This window comes from Juglans regia, chromosome 14, assembly GCF_001411555.2.
Source record: "Juglans regia cultivar Chandler chromosome 14, Walnut 2.0, whole genome shotgun sequence".
NCBI lineage: Eukaryota > Viridiplantae > Streptophyta > Magnoliopsida > Fagales > Juglandaceae > Juglans > Juglans regia.
In genome coordinates this window covers 6,477,788-6,503,978 of record NC_049914.1, presented here as the reverse complement: position 1 = coordinate 6,503,978, position 26,191 = coordinate 6,477,788, and the positions used below count along the sequence as shown (strand labels likewise).

The 26,191-nt window shown below is 34.3% G+C and overlaps 2 protein-coding genes and 1 long non-coding RNA gene across 4 annotated transcripts; 2 read left to right on the top strand and 1 right to left on the bottom strand.

Annotated features, from left to right (window-relative positions):
- The first annotated feature begins 3,490 nt into the window (after positions 1–3,490).
- On the top strand, positions 3,491–8,716 carry LOC108996900 (40S ribosomal protein S4-1-like). Its single transcript, XM_035685555.1, has 7 exons — positions 3,491–3,532; positions 3,625–3,805; positions 3,958–4,055; positions 4,645–5,154; positions 5,560–5,570; positions 7,202–7,370; positions 8,510–8,716. The coding sequence occupies exons 1-7, from the start codon at positions 3,506–3,508 to the stop codon at positions 8,714–8,716; spliced, it is 1,203 nt and encodes a 400-aa protein (XP_035541448.1). The 5' UTR covers positions 3,491–3,505.
- Positions 8,717–11,315: 2,599 nt separating this feature from the next.
- On the bottom strand, positions 11,316–14,352 carry LOC108996992 (protein FLC EXPRESSOR). Of its 2 annotated transcripts, none has more exons than XM_018973062.2 (4): positions 13,691–14,352; positions 13,160–13,332; positions 12,953–13,035; positions 11,316–12,112 (listed from the first exon to the last, which is right to left on the bottom strand). In XM_018973062.2, exons 1-4 carry the CDS (start codon positions 14,248–14,250, stop codon positions 12,020–12,022), a joined length of 909 nt encoding a protein of 302 aa, XP_018828607.1. In that variant the 5' UTR covers positions 14,251–14,352; the 3' UTR covers positions 11,316–12,019. The 2 variants fall into 2 exon arrangements, with proteins under 2 accessions (XP_018828607.1, XP_018828608.1); XM_018973063.2 differs by having other exon boundaries at positions 11,316–12,106; positions 13,691–14,323.
- A 5,728-nt stretch (positions 14,353–20,080) lies between these two features.
- Positions 20,081–22,534, top strand: LOC108997002. The gene is made up of 3 exons (XR_004798353.1): positions 20,081–20,262; positions 22,117–22,201; positions 22,284–22,534. It is a non-coding gene; the product is annotated as an uncharacterized LOC108997002 (long non-coding RNA).
- Positions 22,535–26,191: the final 3,657 nt, after the last annotated feature.

The window sequence follows — 26,191 nt, the reverse complement described above, 5'->3', positions numbered from 1 at the left end:
TTGGTAAGGATTCTTAAAAGACAAAATTCATCATATGACATTAAAGTCCTGGAAGTCTATCTGTTTACCAAAAAGAGAAGGTGGCCTGGGTATCAGATTAATGGAGAAGATGAATCAAGCAATGCTAGCAAAAACAGGATAGGAATTTGGTGGACCTACAAATGGTTTGTGGCATTCAATCTTAACTGCTAAATACTTAAAGAACACAACTTTTTGGGAGGCAACACAGAAGACAACTGATTCATGCATGCGGAAGGGAATACTCAAAATAAAAAATTTGCTCAACAAAGGTTGTTGCTTCCAAATCTACAGTGGAGAATCTGTAAATATCTAGTCAGATCCATGAATTCCTTCATAGAATAACTTCAAACCACAACAAATACAAGGTATGGCCCTAGATTACTTAACTCTTACAGTTTCAGATCTCGTAATTAGTAATCCTAGGAATTGGGATGTTCCAAAAATGAAAAATCTCTTTAATTAAGAAAGTATATCAGAAATACAAAAAATTTCTCTCTTAGTAAGATCACTTGAGCAAGACAAAGTTGATTGGGCACTAAGCCACAATGGAAAATACTTTGTTAAAACAACTTATTCGACAACATTGCAAACCCAAGTCTCAGATTAACACGGCTTCTCAATATCACTCTTCAAGCCAATGTGGAGTCTTAAAATTCATGATTGCCATAAATTGCCATAATTCATGATTGCCATCCTACCAATTGGTGATTTCATTCCCCATCATGATTCAGAAGAATGTCCACTATGCAACAAGAGAAATAGACCCTAAAGCATCTTTTTATAGAATGTCACGTAATCAGAATTTTGTGGCAACAGAGTAGTTAGCTCCTAAATCTAGCAAGTTTGCCTATGGATTCTATATCAGACTGGATCAGAATGATCATCTATCCAGAAAAAAAATTGGGACTTCGAACAGAAGAAAGGCACCACTTCCAGCTATCTGCGGTTATAATGCTAGATTTTGTTTGGAGAAAGAGAAATGACATTGTCCATAATCACACCTCATTGTCACTTGAAGAGGCAAATGCCCAGCTAAAACACATCTATTAAGATTATAAAGGAGCTTGGAATGAAAGACAGAGTCAACATAGCAAAGAAGAATAATGGAAACCTCCTCCACCAAGTTATCAAAGCTTTTCTTTTGATGCAGGAGTACGTGACAAATTCTCAGTAATCTCAATAATACAAAAAAATCACAGTGAAGATATCCTGGGGATAAAAATGGAAAAGGTACAGATCACTATCCCTCTAATGGCAGAAGCCTTGGCAGCTTTGTTAGCATCCAACATGGCTTCCAATCAGAATCTAGCAATAATAGAAGGGGATGCTCAGTCAAAATTTACATCTATTGAGAATCCATATTTCACTCATTTCTGGAACATCTCAACCATTTGGGGACATTCTCCTCATCTTCCAGCATCATCAAGACTGAAAATTTACTAAAATAAATCGATCTTAAATTCGATGTGCGCACTCAGTGGCGCAATAAGCAGCTACCAATCATGTTTTTGAAAGCCTACCCTTAAATAATATTCCTATTTGCTTGTTATATGTTGATAGTGGAAATGATCCACCTTAAACTTTTATACATTTATACATATATAATATGCTTGATTAGGGGGAAAAAAAGTATAAAGAAAAATGGTACATTCATTTATTTTATAAAATCAAATAGTAATTGCCAAACAATTTTCTATAGTGATTTTTTTTTTTTTATGAGTAATTCTACATATTATTGTAAACACTTCACACTCCACACTCCACATCTATAATTTTTTCATAATATGTAGATATGTTTTTCATAGGATATGAGAGTATTTTTAATAAAGTGTGAAGTGTAAAGTGGTAAATAATGACTGATGAGAAGAATTTTTCATAAACAAAATACCTTGAGGAAGCATTTACTTCAATGAGCAAATTAAATTGGCTGTAGTTGTTCCACCAGCATACTACGTGGTTGTTTTTTCTTCAGTTGGTGATGAAGCGTGCTACATATCCATAATTTAAGAGCCACTTTAAAAAATTACAACTTATCGAGGGAGATTGTTATTATTGTTGTTGTTATTATTATTATTATTATTTAATAACTTTGACTTTGTTATTATTGTTATTATTAATTTGAAAAACAAATGCTTTATTGACATATTTTTGCCTAAAAAAGCTCTCTTGAAATTGTTCATGTCAAGAGAACCACCATCTTATAAGATGCCTTTAAACATGCAAACATTTTCTATGTACAAAACACTTCGCACTTTGAAATGATACTCTTGTCATCCATTTTTATGTGGCTTTTTTTAGATCAGCGATGTTCTTTAAAAAATAAATGATTTGGCAAATGGTTTGACAAACTTTATTTTTTTAATTAAAATTTTGGAAGCTATATATGCAAAGGCAACATATCTTTGAGCTATATTTTTTAGCTTTGAGATTTAATCCTCATATTCTTTTCACTACAAAATAAATATTTATGCCAAAAGCGAAAATTCATTTTTAAGAAAATTTGTAAGTATCTCATGAAATTTTCGTATATTAGAACTTGTTTATAACAAAAAATATATAAATATTAGGTCTTGAATAATGTTAGATATAATCATATATTGTATAAAAACTGTACATTTCTTTAAAAAAAAATGAAATCAACTATTAAAAAATGAGAAAATTTGTTTACAGTTCTGAGTGGAGAACTGGATGAGCAATCCAATTGATAAATTAGGGTAAAAATAAAAAATATCATTTTAAAAAAAATATTATTATAATTTTAATTTTCTTTTAAATATAACTATACAATCTTATATGAACAATTCACAGAAGTCTACGCAGACTAACTCTTAAAAAATACGCAAGCTTTAAACAAGTGCAAATATCATTTCTATCTTCACTATTTAACGGCTCTCCTGTAATTATAACTTAAAATAAGCACCGTCTTGCATGTATATGTAGACAGGGAGCTAGGGTTTCTGATCAACCCGAGCCACTGTATTTTGCCGGTTTTGTCGAGTGAGGACCAATTTCGCCGTCAGCCCTGAGATCCACGATCCCAGTCCAAGATGGTTTGTTTTTCATGCGCTCTATGTTATCCATGATTCTCATTGTGAACTTCAATATTTGGCTTTATTTGTTGGATATACACTTCAATTCGTTTCCTAATCTCTGCATTTGATTTTTCTTTGGGGTACGGGGGTTTTGTTGATGTTATTGTTCGATTACAATATTTGAATGAGACCATTCTGTATATCCCAATGATATTGTTGAAGAAAAATCTTACAAGCTTAGGCGTAAAGAAAAAATGCTTTGGATTTTGTAGTTGTCTTGCTTCTGAGTCTCTTGTTGAAGATTTGGTTGTAAATTCTAGTTTGTAAGTGTGATACAATGCATTTAACACTATTTTGCATTCTGCTAGTTCTGAGTTCAAGTTTTCTATGTTATGATACAGGTGAGGGGTTTGAAGAAACATCTGAAGAGACTTAATGCTCCAAAACATTAGATGCTTGACAAACTTGGGGGTGCATTTGTGAGTGAGATTCTCTTCATAATATTAAGGTTATTTGAAACTCGGTTTCCTTTCTGTTTGGTGTGTGATGTTTTTCTTGTTCTGTAATGTAGGCTCCCAAACCATCATCTGGGCCACACAAGTCTAGAGAGTGCTTGCCTTTGATCCTTATTCTGCGGAACAGGTTGAAGTACACACTCACATACCGTGAGGTTATTGCCATTCTGATGCAGCGACATGTTTTTGTTGATGCGAAGGTTCGGACTGATAAGACATACCCTGCGGGATTCATGGGTATGCACACTTGCTACTACTATTTTTTTTTTTGCAAGTATTGGTAATTATATCATTATGTGAAGTTTGACCCAACAGCTGTAGTAAGGCGTTTTAATATATTCAGTTATGTAAACCATGTTACTCACTAAAAAATGTCATTTTTGTTTCAGATGTTGTATCAATTCCCAAAACAAATGAGAACTTTCGTCTCCTTTATGATACCAAGGGTCGGTTCCGTCTCCACTCAATTAGAGATGAAGAGGCAACGGTTGGTCTAAACAAACTACTTGGTTGAATACTGAATCTATTGATACGTCTTTCTTTGATGGCTTGCTATTTATACTATCTTGAATATTGCTTATAAAACAATGGTCATTCCATAACTGTAAGTGCCCACGGTAATGGCATTCACTAGAAAAATCAATTTGATTGCTATTTGTTCCTGTGTATGTTGTCTCGTGGAACATTTTTAGAGTGATTTACCATGCATGTAAAAGAAATAATTCAAAAATGCCTATGGGGTGGAAAGTCTGAATGTGCACTGTAAGTACTAGTGAACCCATGAAGTTGAAATTTCAGTACATGAAAAAACCCATGGATAAAAGATCACCCTCGTTGAACGCCTGTCTTTAGAGTTTGAGCTTAAAACCCAATGTTGCTATAATTTGTGTTTGATAGCTGTTGTATTTTTGTTACCCTGCTAAGCAGTGGAGCCCATCACGAGACTAATTCATGTGCTTCATTTACTTGACCTTAGGTTTGGTTAGGTAATGTTTGTTGAGTTATAGGATGCAGGTTTCAATTGAAAAAAGAAAAATTGATTCATTGCTGGTTCTGACCATCTTCTTCTCTTGCAGTTTAAGCTCTGCAAGGTCCGGTCAGTGCAGTTTGGGCATAAGGGAATTCCCTATCTCAACACCTTCGATGGGCGAACTATTCGCTACCCTGACCCACTTATCAAGGCCAATGACACCATCAAGCTAGATTTAGAGACCAACAAGATCACCGAGTTTATCAAGTTTGATGTTGGAAATGTTGTCATTGTGACCGGTGGAAGAAACAGGGGTCGTGTTGGAGTCATTAAGAACAGGGAGAAGCATAAGGGAACCTTTGAGACAGTTCACATCCAAGACGCCCTTGGTCATGAATTTGCAAGCCGTCTTGGAAATGTTTTCACCATTGGCAAGGGTACTAAGCCATGGGTCTCTCTCCCCAAGGGTAAGGGTATCAAGTTGTCATTATTGAAGAGACAAGAAAAAGGCTTCAAGGCCAACCAATCACTGCTGCATAATCAGTGTTGCAAATCCGTTATAGTTTTAGAGGATTCCCTAGGTGAAACTTTTTGCAAGTTGGCCCATCTATGTGAGGTTCAAGTTTTGGTTTAATGTTGCAGCACTGGGTTTTGGACAGTTTTGAGTTGTATCTGTTCAATTTTCTATTTTGCAAATTTTGTTTATTAATTAATGTTTTATTAATCGAGAAAAGGGGAGATGGATATTTTGGTTGCATCCAATTCTGTCTCGCAGAAGATAAGTAGTGTCCTGTCACAAACCACCCAAATCAAACGAACGGTTAGATCTTTGTGTTGCCGCCAAATAGCCCCAATTGTTGATCCACTGAAAATAACTAGGTTCAATTCTTACTATGTTGTCAAAAAGGAAATAAAGAAATTTTTGTAAATAGAACGATGATCTAATTGAAGCAGATTCAATAGAAAATGTGTTCACAAATTTTAGGAGTGACAAATGAATATGATTGTGTTCCTATGACAGGATTTTAAGAGGTAGGTTGGTTGTTCACTTACCCTGAGCAAAACCTCCTCTCCTTTTTCCCTTCGTTTGCCACCAACTGGAGGGGTTTTTATTTTTAGGCATGAGATTGATTTTAAGGCTTAATTTGTATGTTGAACTGAATTGAGATAAGTTGAGATAAAGTGAGTTTTATGAGATTCATCTAAGATGAGTTTAGATTTGTTTAAATGTTAATATAAGTTTAGATGTATATATGAAAATTTGAAAAAAGTTGTGAGTCACACATGTAAAGATGTGTTGAGTTGAAAAAAATTGTAGGTTTCACGTGTAAATAAGTTTTGAGTTGAGATAAATTTAATGATTTAAGAGTTGAGTATTTGAATGTTAGACTCAGCTTAAAATTATATTGAACTTGATTAATTTCAGTTCAGTCCAAATTCCAAACCGGACCTAATTGTGTGAATTTTCAAGTGAGTGCGATGTTTATTTTTTCTTTTTCAAAACTATGCTTTCCATTGTTCCTGGGAACTTGAACCAAATGTCTCTGGATTTGCATGCATCTTGGGCGTATTCCGAGGGGTATTGTTATAAGATGTGAATTCATTTCATGGATACGTTGTTACTCGTGCATGAAGCATTAGTAGCCTCGGCAAATTCATGGAGCTGTAGATTTTTGTTGATGCAGCTATCAAGTAATAATTTTGATTTCTGTTGTTTAGAAGTCTAATAGCCAGTTGCGCCTACAACTGTTTTTTTTTAATCAAAATCATTTATATGGGTGTTTTAATTTATCGAATTCTTTTGAGTACCAAGTAATAACAAGAGGGGGAGTAGTAGAGTTATCTGAATTAATATTTCCCGATGGCCGTTGTGGGGTAATGTTTGGCGGGGAAGCCAAACCTTTAATAATAATTAGGAGAAAGTGATGTCAGTAAGAGATTTACGAAATAAACTTACAAGCTGATATGACTTCAAGATTTATTTTGTTATAAAAATAATTTTATAATTTGACGTATTATATAAAATTACGTTAATTTATAAGTTTACTTTTATAAAAAAAAAATTTGTAACTAAAGCATTTCATGGAAAACCTAGCATTCTTACTGCTTTCTCGTGGCTTCTAATAGTCAAGATTTTTTATTTTTTATTTTAAGAAGATGGACAGTACTCTTAATTTTGTTTATAATCATAATAGTCAAGATTTAAGAGTTTTCCTACGTGCAAAAAGAAATGGCATCGCGTGGACACGAAGAATATCACGTTATTCCCTCAACATGGCCGTGACCATCTGCCAACCAAGTAAGCTCCTTTATTCTTCCGATTTCCCAAATTTTGCATCAAAATGCAAGAGTTTTCACGGCAAGCTGATGATATGTAAAGAGGAAATGAAAAGAGAAATACAGAGGAATAAGGTAATGCATAGAAGATGCTCAACAAAATGCTTCTTCCATAAAATTCATTTTCACATATATATTTTACTGACTCAGTTTTTCCTCAATGCAAATATATTCTGATTTCGAGTATTTATAGACTATTACAAAGATCAACCAAGAGTATTTCACACATGCACATTGAATCCAAGCCGTACAACTCAGCAATTCTATTATGTAATATTCTTCCAGATCCTTTCATAATATTCCACATGTGCATTATGTTATGGCAGACTTGATTCATCATCCCTTGAGGCTATACCTCTCGAATCTTCCTTTGAGGAGTGGATGTCTGAAGCAGAGAGATCGGGAACCTTAATAGCCCCCCGTGATTCAAGTGGCATTGGAGAAATGATGAGGCTTGAGCGTAGAAGAGTGAATCTAGCTGTAGAGAGTGGCTTGGTGAGCATATCAGCAACTTGATCTTTGTTGGAGACGAAGAAAACTTTGAGAGCTTTAGCTGCCACACGATCCCTCAAAAAATGGTAATCAAGATCAACATGTTTAATTCTAGAGTGCAAAATAGGATTAACAAATAAGTAGGTGGCGCCAAGGTTGTCACACCACAAAGTTGGCGGATCAGTAAGAAAAATGCCTAATTCTTTTAATAAGGGTTGAATCCAAAGAACTTCACGTGTGGTATTAGCCACAGCTTTGTATTTAGCCTCAGTAGAGGATCTGGCTATAGTAGGCTGCTTCTTAGAGCCCCAAGAAATAAGATGTGAACCAAAATAGACATAAAAACTATTGGTGGATTTCTGGTCATCAGGGCAATCAACCTAATCAGCATCAGAAAAGGCAGTGAGTTTTAGAGAAAATGAGGAAGAAAAATAAAGCTAAAAGTGGTAGTTAAACGAAGATAGTGTAGAATTCTCTTGACAACTTGCCAATGAGGAAGGCGAGGACAACGCACAAACTGGTAGACTTTATTTACGACAAAGGAGATATCGGGCCTAGTAAAGGCAAGATACTAGAGGCTACCTATAACACTACAATAGAGTTGATGATCCTCAAAAGAGGAGCCATCAAAAGCAGTGAGTTTGACTGAAGCAGACATGGGAGTAGACATTGTCTTGGACTTATGCATATTAGTTTGAATTAACAAGTTAGATATATAGCGAGACTGAGACATGATCAGACTAGTTGAATTACAATTGATTTCTATGCCTAAAAAATAATGAAACATGCCAAGGTCCTTAATTGGAAAATCATATTGAAGAGAAGAAATGAACTCCATAATAAGAGAGGGATTATAGGCTATCACAATAATATCATCCACATAAATGAGAACATAAATGGAATCTAGAAAAAATAAACAGAGATGAATCGGAAAGGGAACCGTGAAATCCTAATGATAATAGTTTAGAACTTAATTTGGAAAACCAAGCCCTAAGGGCATGTTTCAGACCGTAAATAGACTTTCTTAATTTACAAATATGGTGAGGGAAGTCAGGATTTACAAATCCAATAGGTTGATGCATGAAGACGTCCTCCTCCATATTAGTGTGCAAGAAGGCATTTTGAATATCAAGGTAATGTAGAGGTCAATTCTGGGTGACAGCAATGGAGATGAGAAGCTGAATGATCACTGGTTTTACCACAGGGCTGAAAGTCTCTATGTAGTCAAGACCAACTTGCTGATGGAACCCTCTGGCCACCAGTCGAGCCTTGCGGCGATCAAGGGTGCCATCAGCACGCCGTTTGGTCTTGAGAACTCATTTGGAGCTGAGAGTATTGAGGTTGGGTGAGAAAGGGACTAGATCCCAAATGTGATTGCGGAGGAGAGCATGACATTCACTGGCCATGACAACACGCCACTCAGGGTATTTGGAAGCTTCGGTACATGATGAAGGTTCCTCAAGGATGGTGGATGGCTCGGAGATGGTAAGAGAAGTGGAAGGTTTGGGAGGTGGTTAGGGAATCATCCCATCAAATCTGAGTAAGGGTTGTCGGATGTTGGCTTTGGAGCGAGTGATCATGGGGTGGGTAGTGGATGGTAGCATGTGAGGCTCAATAGGAGAGATCAAAGATGAAGATGGCGAGGAGGATTCTATAGGGTTTGTGAAGGCTAAAGGTTGAAGGCTACGATACAAGAGATGGAGAAGACGAAGTGCTAGCGGGGAAGTCTGGATTCGCAGGTTGCAATGATGGATTTGAAGTAGTGGACTCTTGGAGTAACGTAGTAGTGGTTTTGGGCCAATGAAATTGCAGGTTCAAGGAAATATCAAAAGAGGATGGTATGAGATTATGAATGGATAGGGGCAGAGTTAACGAGTTGGACATGGGAGCAACGGGGAAGGAGTTTTCATTAAACCGTACATCCCAAGATATGTAAACTCGGCTCGTTGGGAGATGAAGACAAATACAGCTTTTATGGTCTAGGATATAGCCCATAAAGACACAGAGTTGTGAGCGCAAGTCCATTTTATGACGATTAAAAGGTCGTAAGTTGGGTTAACAAGCAGAGCCAAAAACACGCAGAAATGAATAATCAGGAGGACGATGAAATAAGGCCTGAAGTGGTGAAATATTTTTTAAAATTGGGGTGGGCATACAATTGATAAGAAAAGTAGCTGTTTGAAAGACCTCTACTCAGTATTTATTTGGAACTAAAGAATAGGCTAAAGGTGACAGCCCTGTTTCGACAATGTGTCGATAACGTCTTTCAACACTACCATTTTGAACATGTGAATAAGGACATGTAATTCTGTGAGAGATACCAAATGATTTGAGTAAAGAATTAAGAGGCTGAAACTCTCCTCCCCAATCAGATTGAATTAAGACAACATTAGAGGAAAATGTATTGTTGACATAACGAAGAAAAGCAAAAAAAAAAAAAATAGTAACAACATCAGATTTAGCATGTAAAGGAAAAAAATCATATATACTTCATAAATTCGTCTACAATTGATAGATAAAACCGAAAACTATTTGAGGACAGCACAAGAGTTAGTCCCCAAACATCAAGAAATAAAAGTTAAAGGGGATGTTGTGATTGGGAAGGGGAAAAGGGGGTAAGGGAGAGCATGGGACTTGGCTTGTAGACATGCTGAACAAAAAGAAGAAACAGAGTTAGTGGTGACTGGAAGTTTAAGAGAAAGGATTTGCCAAAGGGCGTAAAGATCTGAGTCGTGCCAGTGTTTTGAATGGAAAGGATTGACCCATTGCCAATGCTGACTTGGTCAGTGCCTTGATAAGGAGTTGAATCTAAATTGAGATTGGAGAAGTCAGCTGTGAAATGATTTGTTGCAGCTGTATTAGGAAACCAGTTATTAAAAAGAGCTATAGAGGTTGGGAATGCTGTGTGATTTGTAGTAAGGGATACTTATAAAAAAAATTTGTAGTAAGGGATGGTGGAGGTGAGGATTGATAAGCCTAATTAAAACGGAGATAACACGACAAGGCCGTGTGGCATAGTTTATGACAAACTTGACAAGTTGGTCTGTGAGTGGGTTGACTGGAAAAGAAACTGGAACTGTGAAGGAAGCTAGCACGACCACCACCTTGTTCTCGTCTAAATCCACGTCCACGACCTTGGTTAGATGGGGTTGATGAAGACGATGACTTAGTGATTGTAGTGTTAGCGACAAGAGGACTTCTTGAGAGGAGAGAGTGAGTTTGGTGAGCTAATCTTGATTCATGATTTAAAAGATAACTAAAAACTTGGGATGAGGAAAGTGGTTCTGGTCGAGTCATGATAGAGGTAACTATGGATTCATAGTCTGAACCTAAACTAGCTAAAAGGTAAATTATGAACTCAGAGGAAGACAATGGGTGACCAGCGGCACTAAAGGAAGAGGCAAGAGATTTTGCTTTGTGAAAGTAATCGGTGATGGATTCCAACCCTTTCTTTAGAGTAGCCAACTCATTTTGAGTCTGCATAATATGACCAGAGGATTGGGCAAAGAAAAAACTATGGAGGGTAGACCAAGCTTCACGTGAGGTGGTGCATTCAAGCACCTAGGCTAGAACAATATCGGTAAGAGAAGAATTAATGGCTAAAAGAATCAACTAGTCTTGAAGAACCCACTTCATGTGGTCTAGGTTAATATTACCGTCAATTGTAGGAGAAGGTATGTGAATTAAACCATCGACACAACCGAATAATTGGTAGCCTTTGAGAAATGGTAGAATCTGGGCTTTCCAGAGTAGGTAGTTTTCAACAGTAAGTTTTACAGTGACGAAGTGGGTAGCCAATTTGGCGATGGAGGGGTTGACTGGTGCTGAAGATTTTTCGAGTTCCATGATGCGCAGACAAAGGAGTGGATGTTAGTCCTTTTTAGAACTTTGATACCATAAAGAGGAAATGAAAAGAGAAATACAGAGGAATAAGGTAATGCACAAAAGGTGTTCAACAAAATTCTTCTTTCATAGAATTCCTTTTCACACATATTTTACTGACTCAGTTTTTCCTCAATGCAAATATATTCTGATTCCAAATATTTCTAGACTATTACAAAGATCAACCGAGAATATTTCACACATGCACATTGAATCCAAGCTGTACAACTCAGCAATTCTATTATGTAATATTCTTCCTGATCCTTCCATAATATTCCACATGTGCATTCTGTTATGGCAGACTTGATTCATCATCCTTTGAGGTATCTTTGAGGCTATACCTCTCGAATCTTCCTTTGAGGAGTGGATGTTTGAAGCAGAGAGATCAGGAGCCTTAAAAATATGAAGGGAACATTCTTGGGCAGTTTTGCCAATCAATATCATATGGGTCATGAGGGCTTTTCCGGGGCAAGCTTTTATGATTGACAACAGAGTAAATTGCAAGCAACGACCAGAGGAAAAGAGCAGAAATAAGACTGAATGATCAAGATATAATTTGTTGAAGTTAAAAATCTTTTAAAGTGATGATCTAGATATTAATTAACAATTTATGAAAGGAATGCAGCATACTATGTGATAAGAAACAATATAAACAACATTGACTAATGAAACAGAAACTTCCTTGTCAGAATTCGAGCCATCTAATTTCTTAATTGCAACAGAAAGGGAAAAATGCATAAATCCTGGTTATTCCAAAACTTTCTGAGACCCTATCTATGTACATGTGTTTGTTGCATGCCATAAGTACCATGCGGCACAACTCCGGATTCGTGATGAGAACCAGCACCAGCAGGGCCCTGAAACTAAATAGAGTACATAGTTTAAGAGCTATATGAATGACCTAAATTATCATTTAAAAGCTACAAAATTATGTAGTTCCAATACAAGTCATCAAATTATGCCTAATGAAGAGCAAGTTTATTACTGCATAGATTAATATGGTGGCAACAAATACTTTACCGACAATTTTGTAGTTTCATATTATGAGAATCAGAGACGTCACAAAGAAGGTTGACCTACATAACCATGTAACTGACAATATAAACTCATCTATGTGGTGCAGTCTAACTTCCAATAGTTTCATGGGTGAGTGAAAATCTGAAAGTGAAAGAGGTTTCTACTGTACTGTCCAGGAGATATTGTTAAGAAAAGCAGCTTTCTACATCTTCCTTCAAGCCTAACACATGTCAATTTAAAGCTCAATTGGCACTGATCCAACATAGTTCTCAGTTTCTTTCAACTAAGTTCCAGTTTCGCGGTGCAATAAGCTCAAGGCGATGCACTGACCATGCGCAATCAGTTTGTTTGTTTGTTTTTTGTTTTGTTTTTAAAAGACTATCCTTTATGCATATTTTACAAGATAGAGTTCATAAATGGTCACTATTCTTGTGAATGAACAAAACCGCCTTGCTGGTCCATTTATCAGTTTGCAAACTCAATCTACTATCCTCAGCTGTGTGTCAAATCTAAAGCTGTTTCTTCTCCCCCTACAAAGTACAGTCTCAGACCCTAAAACAGCATGCACCAAAGTTCCACTACTTTTAATCTAGAGGGTGGTAACATCAACAAAAAAATAAATAATCATCACTTCACTGGGACTGAAAATTTTCAGGATGCACTAGTGAGCACACTAGGGTACATACCTGATCCGTTCCATAAGGATCAGGGTATGAATTTCCTCCATATGCCATAGCATGATTGCTGTAGCTAGCAGCATATCCAGTACCTGAATATAAACCACTCCAAAACGTTAAAGCGCTGAACTTAATAGATTTCTTAATTTCTGCAAATGCAATAAGCGGCAATAAATCATATCCCAAGAAAAACCAAATGAGTCAAAGATGAATTACTTGGGTTTGCTGCTATCGCTGCAGCAGCAGCAGCCCTTGCTCTCTTCTCCGCATCAGCCAGTTCCGCACGTAGTTTCTCAATTTCACGAGTCATGGAAATCATATATCTATCCATTGCTTGCCTGTGCTCGAGGTTACTAGCACGTGTTTTCTTCTCGTTTTCGATAGCAGCCCTATTCATATCCCATAACAGGAGTGGTATCATTTGAAACTTTCGAAAAGACAACAATGTAATTTCTTATTACTTTCAAACAATTAGATCATAGAGCATCAAGTACTCGAAGGAACAAAATAACTCCCTCTTCACCCACCCTTCCAAAGTGGCTTTGCTATTCTCTACTTAAACTCCTTGCTTAACTCAATTCAAATTCTATGCACGGTTCTTTTCAGATTATGCATCTTTAAAAGGCTTCTCAACAATTTATCTGATACTTCCGCCACTAAATTTTCCTAGTCTCAATTAAATGCATAAAAATGAAAAGCAAATGGGAGTAAAACTGCATAAGAAAAATAAAATCAGGAAAAAATTACCTTCCTCTCTGAATCTCCTTGCGCACGCTCTCAATGTTGGCCTTAATAGACGGGACTTGCTGCGACTCCGAGCGTGCCCTGGCGAGATCGTCCTCGATGGCTTGGAGCTTGGCCGAGAGCTCCTGGCGTGCCCCGCCGAGTTTCTGCACATCGGACCGCACCTGAGCGAGCTCGGCGCTCATCTCATCGATCGCACGAACCTCGGCCTCCATCTTCAAGGACCTCTCGTACAACTCACTCGCTTGAGCATCTCTCTCGGCTTTCACATCGGCGGCCTTCTCCGATAGGTGTCGGAGATCCATCTGAGCCGATCGGAGGTTGTGCTTGAGGGCCACATGGGTGGAGGCGAGCCGTTGGTTTTCCTCGAGAAGGGATTGGATCTCGCGGTGCTGAATGGCGATTCTGTCTTCGAGGACAACGGAGCTCGGGTGGTGGTGGGACCTAACAGATGGCGAGGGGTGGTGGGGGCCACGATGGTGGTGAAGGAGGCGAGCGTCGTCTATTCGGACTTCTTCCCGGAGTTTCGAGGCACTGGGCGTACGGTGCTTTCGTCCGGCCATGTCCCAGATTTCCCAGCAGCAGAAGCCTGCCTTGCCAAAAAGAACAAAGAAAAACAGAACGGCTGCTCTATCTCCGAATTTACACTGTTCACTTTTTGAATTTTAGATTGAAAAAATCTAATTTTTTTTCTCATCCTCTTATTACGTGAGATTTGATGATAAATTCTTAAGTTAAATATAATAAATAATCTTTAATTATTTAATATCACATGATAAAATAATAGAAGATAATGAGAATTAGAATGATGAGTAGATTTAAAGTTTTGATAATAAGTTAAGATGAAATGAAATGAAATGAAATGAAAATTAAATAAAATATTGTTAGAATATTATTTTTTAATAATAATATTATTATTTTGATATTTTAAATTTTTTTATTATATTTTATATGATAATTTGAAAAAATTATAATGATTAAATAAAATAAATTAAAATGTTGTTTTGTATGAAAACCTACGTTTGAATCATCAACTCCTCTCAACTCATATCAATTCATTATTATAACTTTTTCAAATTTTAGTATAAAATATAATAAATAATTTAATTTTTTTTAATTTTAAAATAATAATAATATTAAAAATAATATTTTATCATATTAACTTAACTCAGTTGAACATTTTTAAGTTTTCAGAAATATTTTATTTTAAAAATATAATTTTTTAATAAGTAGTGACATCACAAACAAAATAAATTATATATATTAAGAACATAATAGCATTACTTGTAATTTAGTCTATGATAAAAGTCATAAATTTATAGTTTTAGTTTATGATAAAAAGTCATAAATTTATAGTTTATTGGGAATACATGATTTTCAATTTAATCTTATAGTTTTCTTGACATAATCAAATAACTGACTATTAATAAGAATTCATGAAAATATAAAAATTTATTTTATTTAAATAATAATAATAAACTAATTCAAAAAATCTTGAATATTTTTGAAAAATAAATATACTTGACTGTGAAGGGTTATAAATTCGAACTCAACTCAACTTGTTTATAAACTTATCTTTAAGCTCATGTTCGTTGGATTGTATCAAGTAAATGGGCGAGGGGCAAATTTTAAGCAAGATTCGCCCGTTTTATACCTTCCGCCCGTCCATAATAATTAATTAAAATTTTATTATAAAATTATAACTATACCCCAAGAACCCTAGTATCTAATTTATTTTTGTTTCCCATTTCTTCCACGTCTACCTCTTTCTCTCGTTTATTCTCCCTTTCCTTGGTCTCTTTTGTTTTTCTTCCTATTTCTTTATTTTTCTTCATTATAATCACATAAGTTGGGTTCATCATAATCCTAGCACCAAAAATTTATTCTCTTGTTCTTTCTTTCTTGTCTTCTTTGTGGTTTTCATGGCGTGTTCGTGGAAGAGCCCTCGTTTCGTGGTAGGAGCATATGTTCTCTCCATTATCAATTTCTACGTTATTTTTGTGGACGAAATATCTTTATAGTTTGGACTCAGAGATGGATAACGAGTTACCGTGGTTGAGCATCTTCGTTGTTTTTGTTAGGTTTGTAATGAGTTTATCTGATAGTTGCAAGACAATCTTCATGGGTGTTAATTTTGGATGTTTTGATCTAATTGGATAAAGACGGTTTACGAGCAAAACGAGTAAGAATCCTTTCGATCGTTTAAAGGATGTGAGCAAGACAAGGTTGGGGTGATGCCAGAATTGATGCCAACCCCCCCCCCCCAAAAAAAAAAATAGGTGGGTGCAAGGTCGAGAATGACCGGCTAAATGATTACTATATAATGTTATGAGTAGTGCTACTCTGTTGCCTGAATAGCACGAGTAGCACCGTTCATTTTGACCGCTAGGTTAAAATTATGTTTTTATTTTTTAAAATTTTCTTATTCATTTTTTTTATCATTTTAAAATAATGTTAAAAAATATAAAGATATATCAATACACTAATAATCACTTCTTTAACTATTATTAATAAAAAAAATAAAAATATATGAAGTGTCAAAATGAGGAGACAAATTGAGTGGGCAAAGTATGATTTTTCTAATGTTATATTCGATTTAATGAATGTTAGGGTACTTACACTTAACATTTGAAGGAGATTTAAAAAATGTATGAAATAATTTGTGAAAATATAAATGATTTATAATCTTATAAAAATACATTTTTATAAATAGACATGATTTGATATAAAAATTAAATTTACTTTAACTTTGTGGAAAAAAAAAACTTCCCTTATAAGGACAACGAGAGAGATTCATCGAGTGAATTAACTTTTTTATTTTTTTGTTAGAACATAACAATGTCATTTATAATAATAGAATCAGTAACAAAATTAACACCCAACAATTACAAATTAGCATCTAGTAAGACTCTAGGATGAATAAAATCTAGACATTGATACCATCACTGAATAGTATCATCTACAAAATGAGCGTGCCTCACAAGTAAGTGAGCTGCTTCATTTTCTTGCCTGATACATGAATTACATCATAGTCCACAAAATAAGAAAAAAGACTTTGAGTTTAGATCATATTCCCTTGCCTTGAGTAATTAGTTTCCTTAGATCTAATAGCTTCAATTATAGACAATGAATCTCCTTCCAATAGCAAACTGGAAAAACCTAAATTCAAAATCATCTGAAGTCTCCTCAAAGCAACCAAAGTCTCAATGTCATCTACTTCAAATAGCCCAACTTTTTTCTGACTCAAAGCAAATAAAACATCATATTTATCATCTCTTAAAATAACTCCAACCCTCACAAAGTCAGAAAAATGAAATAATGCATTATCAAAATTAAGATTTGCTATATTTTAGTGAGGGAGGTTTCCAAGAGAGTACAATTTCTTTACGTATAATCAGCTGTTGCATTTTAAAAGTAGTGTACCCCTCAACATATACTAAGCAATAGGCATGTTCATCTGGGCCGGGCTTTTTTGCTGGCCCAGTTCGGAACATGGTTATCTGGGTTTCGACCCGAAACAAATTCGGACCAGTACCCGCATAGAAAAATTTAGGTACACCCAGAACCTGGGTTTACAACCTGGTACCTGATTTTTTATTTTTTATTTTTCGGTTTGAATGTGTTGATTTGTTTTTGTTCCTTTTTAGCAACTAAATGGACAGAAACTCAAAAGAAAAATGCATATTATATCCAATGAATCATCCATCTTATGATTTTTTTTACTCTCTTATCCATTTGGTTTTTTATTGGTGGTCAAGGAACATGTAGACTTTGATTTAAAAAACTAAATAAATAGAGTTTGAATGCTGCATCAACATTTTTTTCATGAAAAAATATTTATAACATGTAGGCTTTAATTTAAAAAAGAAAAAATCAGGTGCAACTAGGAACTCGGGTTCTAGGTTTTTAAAAATCGATTTCAATCCTAGTTCTAGCCCGAGTTTGACTTGGACTAACTCGGTCTGGGTTTTAGCCTAATTTTGGAACCCGAGTTTCGATCTCAGTATACTCGAGTTCTTGGGCTGGAACCCCGATGAACAATACTTCTAAACAATTATCAACAACATATTAAAGCACACAATCAATTATAAAATAATTTGAAATTCCTATACTTCCAGAGTGAACTAACTAAGAAGTTTAGAGCATTCTCATTGGTTTGACCAAATGCAAATTCATATTTTAACTAATATCACATGAGTTTGTATTTGTATATTCAATTCATATATAATCCTAACATTGAATTATCTATTTACTTTTTATATAATAATAAAATATTATTAATTTAATAATTTTTTTATTTAATTTATTTTTATCACATTTTATTGTTCTACAAATTGATAATAATTACATTCTAATTAAATTAATATTAAATATTACTATTAATAATAATTATATTTTAATTAACTTATAATTATAATTAACTTAATAATTAATATTCTAATTAATATTAACTATTAATTGATTTTTATTACATTTTATATTTAATAATAATAAATTTAATCAAATTTATTAATTACAAAAAATACTTACATATTTTGTGAGAGGAGTGAGAATTGAATATTTTAATATTTGACAAACCTATTATTCACCTACAAATTTCGTGAATTATTGTAACCGAAGTCCAAATTTATATAAGAAGTGCTACATACACAAAGAGAGTACATAAATATAAATCTATAAATTGATGTAGTTTCATGTGATCCGTTAGATCTACATTATAATAAAAATAATTTTATAATTTGACGTACTACATAAATTTATATATTAATTTTTGTATAATACTTTTGTGGCCAAAGTATTAAGATATGCCTAATCCAATGTGGTGGTTTTTTGACACATATTGACTAAAATTTAACTATCTTTAAACTTCTTATATATATAAAAAAAATTAAAATTATCTTTAAACTTTAACTAAGCCAATAAAAATACTCTAAAAATCTCTGTTAAATATTCTCATTACGACTATGTCATCATCGTCGTCAAAGAATGTAGGATCATTCGTCATTGAGAAATATCAACGAAAACTTCTAACGATTGTGTAATTTTTTTTTTTATTTTGTTTCAAACATTTTTTAAAATTCCTTAAAATATTCGAAAAAATCATAAACTTATTAAAAAAACAATTTCTTAAGTAAAAAAGAAAAGAAAAGAAAATCTATATATTCTCTCGATACGCACTCGGGGTGGAACACTGGAACTAGCATGGCACTATTAAATACTTGTGCACTATTAAATGCACAAGTATTTAAATTCCATACCAATTCGAGAATATGGCCCGCTAGTTCCCTCCAAAAATGGCAGAAGCGCTTGCTCAGCAGCTTTACACCTCTTCCGTTTCCCTAAACAAACCCAGAAGGTCGATTTTCGTTTCCATAGATTTTTCAATTTGTTTCTTGGTCTGGAACAAAAACTTTGAATTCCTCTTTTCGGCGCAGATTCGACAACGCGACGTACGAATTCATTCTCGAATCTGTTTTGGTTTCCAAATCCGTGATATCGCTGAAGGAATTCGAATCGATCTTCCCGAGATCCGAATCTCTTTGTTCCATTCGCGAAATCTGCAATAAACCTGTCGATCGGAATTCTTGATTCTTGAATTTCTCGTCTACGCTATTTTTCGTTCTAATAGGCGAGGTTGAGGCACTAAATCTTGGAAATATAATCAGCATTTTCATTACCTAAATTTTGTTTACCTAGTTGGCTGGCTGCATATGATCTTCTATAGTTAGGTGATGTAGTAAAATGTGTGTAGATTTTGAAGTGAAATGCCTCTTAATACGTTTGGAACTTTTGTGTGGTATCTTGTATTCCTGTTTCGTTAAGTAGCTTTTGGAAGTGCTTAATTCTGTTTGTTCAAACTATCTGTATCTCGTTTTATTTTCATTGTGATAGCTGATTCCGTAAAATAAATGGATTAAAACCTTCCATTGTAGTATTTCTAACTTCTTTTCTATTATGTTCTATAAAAACCCCTTAGTTTTTGTTTTTCCTTATTTCATTGTTTCTCGTTGAGTTGTTTGCTGAAATAACAAAACCTGATTAAGAAAGAGTTTGATGAAGGGGATCTTGTGCTAGTGCATTTTAGGAAGGAAAGATTTCCTAAGGGCACCTACCATAAACTAAAGGCAAGGAAGCAATTTGAATAGGGATTATGAACGGGCCCTTACCTTGGCCTTACCCGTTCGATGAATTGTTCTACTAAAGTCGAAGTTTCATTAAGATTTTATTAAAATTTAAAATTAGGATTATAAGAATTCCAACGTATAGATCTAGAGGACTTTGATTTGAAAGGATGTTGTGGAAGTTATTGGCTGCTGCGTATTGCAGGGTCATTGTTATTGTTGATGCAGTTTATTATTTAGCTAGGGAAACACTGTATTAATGATCTACCCTTATTAGTAATTTTTTCTTGACGCGCTCAATCTTTTCAGGGTTGCTTCGCTCTCAGATACGAGGCCTTGCGTATGTGAGAACTCCAGTCTGCAAGTTCCCAATGGCTAGAAGTTTCATATTTTGAATGGCTGAATTTCGCTGAACACTCACTGGACCATGGTTTCTATTCAATTGCTGTGAAGGTAATTTCGATGTTGTTTTACTTTATTCTTATTCTGGTGATAGTTGACATCACGATATTTAATGTATAAAATTCAAATTAAAATTTATCTTGCAAACCAAATTATGCCATGTTAGTAGAATGTTTGATGGGTCGTTGACACCAGTTTGCAAGTAAGAGGACTTAGATGGCTACAAATTCTGTCATGGGCCAAGTTATAGGTATGGAAATGTTCATGAAATTTAGGTCTAAATTTTAATGAGGCAATATCACTACCGATGTTAAATAGGGTTCCTCTGAGCCTTGTGGATCATATCAGAGTCAGGCTTAAGAATCGTCAGATACGGTGATTAAGGAAGCTTAATGCATTAGAAGGAAAATTAATCTGGTTAGCTTTTGTAGCATTCCCAATGAAGCTATTCATCTTAATATTGAAGGAAATTTGATCTTGTTAACTCTCCTGATGGTCTCATGTGGGTTTTTTTTTTTAAGATACAGACATTTGTTTGCTCTGTTTTGGTGATAATTTATCACACCTCTGCCTGCATATTCAACATCATTCAAGAGGAGTGTGTCTTCATGTTCTTACATCTCTATGTCAGAGGGATTTTAGTGTGTTTCTATTTTAGAAGAACTATTTCCTTGTTTCGTTTTAAAGTCCATGTTTAGAATATGATCTCGTATCATCACTGCAATTTATATATAACTGGATCATCTGATTGGTATATTCGATGTATCTCGACCTTACTTTTGCCAGATCAAGCTGGCTCAGATATTCAAATCTTGGGACTTCTTTTTTTTTTTTTTCTACATAACAGCTGTTCTAATTGGAAATCAGAAAACGTAATGATTGTTTATTCTAATCTCAGCCTTCACTATTGACTTTTTTCCTTATAGGCATGTGAAAACGCACTATTATGCCTTAAAAGGAACGATATTGCAAACCCCAAAATAGATGCATTCTTTGAAAATTTGTAAGTTTTGGACAAAATTAGGAGACTTGAAAACTGAAAAGTTGTCTTTAACATCAGCCGCTTCACGCTCTGGACAGTCTTCCTTATTTGTGTAAATAATTTCCTAAAAAGCTCTTTGAGGGGATAAAAAAGAGAGAGAAAGAGAACTTATGCTGCGATTGATTTGAAGGCCTGACCTGCTCCGAGAGCCTGTTCGGGCTAGTTGGATGTAGATCCTGCCAAGCTCATTAGGTTTAACTAATTGTATTCTAAGTGCTATGTGCCCATATTGCATCAATAATGGTATCTGCCATAGAAGTTGAGATGCAGGGACACAATAACTAAGCCTAGTACATTTGATGCCTCTGTCTCATCAAGTGAAAATATAATAACCTTACCACCTGATCAGTTGGCAGAGAAGCAGCAGCTCGATTCTCATGTTTTGGATTGCATAGGAAGATTATCCTGACTGAAAATTTTTGAAATGAAAAGGAAGTTATCAGTTGATTATGATGATCAAGAAGATGATTTAATTATTCTATTGAAAAATTCATGTAGGGGAAAACTGAAGCCTTCAGTTATGGTTGTGTTAGTCAGTGAAGTGATTTGTAGAAATGACGTGATTTACAAAGGGAGTTTGTATGATTTGACCTTGTTATACCAAATAGGTGAATAGGGAGCTGCAGGATTGCTGTTCAATTTATTGAGCTAATTATGCATCATGTGTATGGCAGTCACAATTGATAAACTTGAATGTCTCGTGATGACATTATTTTTGGCAATTCATCTCTGATTGGTTGACTTATGGTTCTGTTTTCCAAGAGTACAAGAGCTTGGATATTGGACTTGTCAATTTGTTGTTATTTTTTGTTGATATTACGGAGTTATGATATACTGATCATCTGGTCATGTTGCTTATTCAGACGAGTTTCTTTAGCAACTAGCAAGTGGGAATAAAGGGTTAAATATGAGGAGGATCTAGAAAGAAGTGCTATAGGTCTAATGAGGGTATGTGTTACGGTTCTTATTTCTCTTAGTTCCGATTTTTGGCGATCAAATGATTCAAATCATTCCCATTTTCCTCAAATAGGATTTAAGGGCCAGATGCTGTCAATTGATCACTGTAAATTCTGTCTCCATATCAGTTCAGACGCAGGCTGCAGAGTACTTGCCACCAAGATTACCGGGTCGTGTAAACCCAGTAACAGAGAACATACCTCACGGCTCAAAGTATGAGGGTAAGTCGTTGTCGGTCATGCAATTTTCGTAGATTACTCTTATTGATTTCATTTCTGAAATAGTGAATGATGTTTGTTGCCTTTCTTAGCGCTCTGAGTAAAATTTTTCTTTGAATAATATTCGTTTAGTTTACTTGCACATTTGGATTCACTTACCCCTTTTAAACTTCAATATCTACGTCTTTTTATTTTTATTTTACTTTATAATTTGTTCGAGTGAACGATCAAGATTATCATTCAACCATCTGATTTTTCGAACAGTTGAAAATTTATGTGAGAAAAAAAAAAAAAAAAAAAAAACTCGACTCAATCCGTCTGCTTAGAGTCACTTACCCTCCTTTTTAACTTCAATACATATGCCTTTTTTTAATTTATTCAAATGAAGGGTCATGATCATCATATAACTTCAATATGCCGATATGCTTGTAGTACTCGAATGAATAAATTAAAATGATTTTTCGAACTGCATGTGTGGGCCCGGGCCGATATAATTGCAATACTGGGATTGGTAATAGGTAATTATTAGGTTTAGTGCCGCAGAATAATATTATGGAATTGTTGTGGCTCGACCTTGACCTTGCCTTATCAGGAGTGAATTATATATTCGATCACGGATTATATATTTATCATTGTCGCGGATTATATTTATCTTGTATAATCTTTTTTTTTTCTATTAAATTGTTGTGAGGGGTTTCCACAATCATGTATTATCAACGGTGGTTGGGAGTTGGATCACTGAATTAGTACAAGATATCTGGCGTTTAGAGGTCCTTTTTAATTCTAAGAAATATAATAAAAAAAAGTATGGGCAGGCCGCGGGGATTGATTAGTCACACTGTTGATTAAAGTCCCACTTGCTCAAGTCTGTTTAAGAGCACTAATAATGGGTTTAACAAAGTTAAATTTTAACCAAAAAATAACCGAAGTTCAATAATGGACTCAATAAATAAACAGTAAATTTATCTTCAAATTTGTTGAGCTAAAGGGGCTAACCAAATATTATGGATAAAAATATAATGTTTCTGCTGCTTGCTTCTCTCATACGCAAGTAGAAATGTATTATTTTCCGTTGCTGGCTTCTCCCCCCATGCCACCGTGATGACTTTTTAAATATGAACTTTTAAGATAATTTCTCTATATATTATATATATATATATATATATATATATTAAAATCTTAACTACAATTTCCAGTTTTGCAATACTTGCTAGCTCAACTAGAATTTATAAATTAGTTTTCCAAGTAACAAAAATTTATAAGTAAAATAAATAAAGAATATCCACTATAAATAAAAAATTTACAAGAATAAATTACAATTACAATTAGAATAAATAAATAGTTCAAAATCAATATTTTAAGGAAAATGCTACTTGCCCAGCTGGGGGCTCCCGCTGGGTCTGTAGCATTTTTTTATTTAGTTTATTTAATTTTTTTTTATATAGATATTTTTAATAATTTAAAATATTTTAAAAAATAAAATAAAAATTATAATATTATTAAAAAATACTTTCTTAATCATAAAATAGAATAAAAAATAATATTTATTCTACTTCGTGATTAAGAAAGTATTTTTTAATGATTTTTTTAACTTTCTGATTAAGGAAGTGTTTTTTAATGATATTTTAAATTTATTTTATTTTTTAAAAATATTTAAAAGTGTAAAAAAATCAATATAAAAAATAAATTAAAAAAATACACATAGAAAAGTACATGTTAAGCCCAACCGGAGCCTCCAATGAGACTGTAGCATGTCCATTTTAAATATTTAAAAAAATCATAATATTATTAAAAAATAATTTCTTAATCATAAAGTAAAATAAAAAATTAAAAAAATATGTCCATGCTACAATATGTCCATTAAAAAAAAAATTAAATAAACTAAATAAAAAAATGCTACAGGCCCAGCGGGAGCCCCCAGCGGGGCAAGTAGCATTTTCCATATTTTAATGGAATGGTAAAAGATTTGTTGAGCCTGTTATTTGATGTTGTTGAAAAGTGGCTAGTTAAATTTGTAAAAGTGAATTTCTTAGTAAAATTTTAGCCAAAGTTTGTTGAACCCACTACTAGTACTCTAATTATGGGCCGGGATCCAAATCTCTGCTCATGCTTATCTATCCTTCATTATAGTGTAGTTTGGAGAGAAGATATTTGCAACTGTAAATTGTGCAACTACCGCATAATCACTTTGAAAAAAATGATTAAAACATGGGACTCACATAAAAATAATTAATTTTTTTAATAGTGAATCTCACTCTTTTTCAAAACGTTTATGCGGCAGTTGCATACTTTACGATTGTATGTAGAATTACTCGTGTAGTTTGATATCCGGACCATTTCTATAAGCATGTCTTGTATGAAAGGTAAGTAATGGAAAACCTAAACCTGCTGGAAGAAATTAGCACGGTCCAATGTCCGAATGGCATGTGGTTCAAACTAGTGAATCTTGATCCTATCCAAGTTTTATGTTTACGCTGAGCAGATATTAATGTAGACCTTGATTCTGAAGAGTGGCATTGGAAATCCAAAAACACTCTGCTCAAGCAATTGAATTTCAGGTCAGCTGCATGCCATGACTTGAACTTGAACACCCCCCCTCAACTCCAAACAACATTGCTAGCTATCTTGTAATAATCTCCACCCTTTCAGATTTGAGAACCGCATCTATGCAAATCTCAAGAATCGAATCTTCCATATCACCAAGCGCGCATTCAATGTTTGCATTGGAGCTAGCGTGTTTTTTGTTTGTCTAAGATGGTGAGAGATGTCTGTTTTTTTCTTTACTTTATTCACAAGCTTTAAAGAAAAAACCCAAAACAAAGATTATTTGGCCGGGTTTCTCATCACCTTCTACTTTCTAGAGCCTGGAGGCCGTTTTTCTTCTTCCTAGAGCTTAGGTGTTTGAAACTTTGAAAGTGGAAGTAATTATAAACATGATAAGCGTTCTGTGACGTAATGCAATAAATAAATTCAGCAGAGTGGTCCCATTTTTTTCTTTTTTATAGTGTGAGATGAAAGTCTTAAGAGAAAAAAACACACGTAGTTTATACGAAAAGTTCGTATAGGAATAATATATATATATATGTATATAAATATTCCATGACAACTAGGGGAATAGTGCTGTTTTCCTCGGAACTAAAGATTAGAAGCTTGGAGTCATGTGAAGATCATTAAATGCTAGAGTGGGAAAAGGGTCTTAGGGTTCCACAACTCTAAAATAGTTTCAGTTTCAAATTAATCTTCTGATCTCTCGAAGTGGGATTCCTTTTAATAATCATTAGATCTTAGCTTCATGTCGGATCTCATTAACTGGTTCACATTGATCATTTCTTAGTTGGCTCTTATTATTAATGTTGTATATAATATAATAAATCATGAGATGAGAATTTAGAGTTAAAAAATAAAAATAAAAATCAGATGATAGAAATTTTAAAAAAAATCACATGAATGCGGTTAATCGGTACGCGCATGCATGCAAACTATTTGACTCGAAGTAGCTAGATTCATAATTGGAACAGCATTTTGTTTATAGTTATTACCATTCTTGTTGTTCTTGACGATATATATAATTAAATGTAGATTGCTAGCTATCTATCTATCTATATATAAGAAATATTAATGAATTCATGTATATATATATATATATATATTTCTCTGAATTTCCACAATCTCGTGCACGTGGGTGCATAAGGGTGCTTAGAGGGTCATATTTACTGGGTAGGTGGGTACATACATGCATGTAATATTTCCACATGAATGTCCC

What these genes read in the sequence shown, in the direction of transcription:
- LOC108996900 (XM_035685555.1), top strand. Translation starts at nt 3,506, where the DNA reads ATGCTTGACAAACTTGGGGGTGCATTT. An exon ending in ACAAACTTGGGGGTGCATTT is followed by an intron (nt 3,533 to 3,624) that starts GTGAGTGAGATT and finishes TCTGTAATGTAG; the next exon opens with GCTCCCAAACCATCATCTGG. An exon ending in TAGCTGTAGAGAGTGGCTTG is followed by an intron (nt 7,371 to 8,509) that starts GTGAGCATATCA and finishes AAGGTAATGTAG; the next exon opens with AGGTCAATTCTGGGTGACAG.
- LOC108996992 (XM_018973062.2), bottom strand. Translation starts at nt 14,250, where the DNA reads ATGGCCGGACGAAAGCACCGTACGCCCAGTGCCTCGAAACTCCGGGAA. An exon ending in AAGGAGATTCAGAGAGGAAG is followed by an intron (nt 13,333 to 13,690) that starts GTAATTTTTTCC and finishes GGATATGAATAG; the next exon opens with GGCTGCTATCGAAAACGAGA. An exon ending in ATCCTTATGGAACGGATCAG is followed by an intron (nt 12,113 to 12,952) that starts GTATGTACCCTA and finishes TACTCTATTTAG; the next exon opens with TTTCAGGGCCCTGCTGGTGC.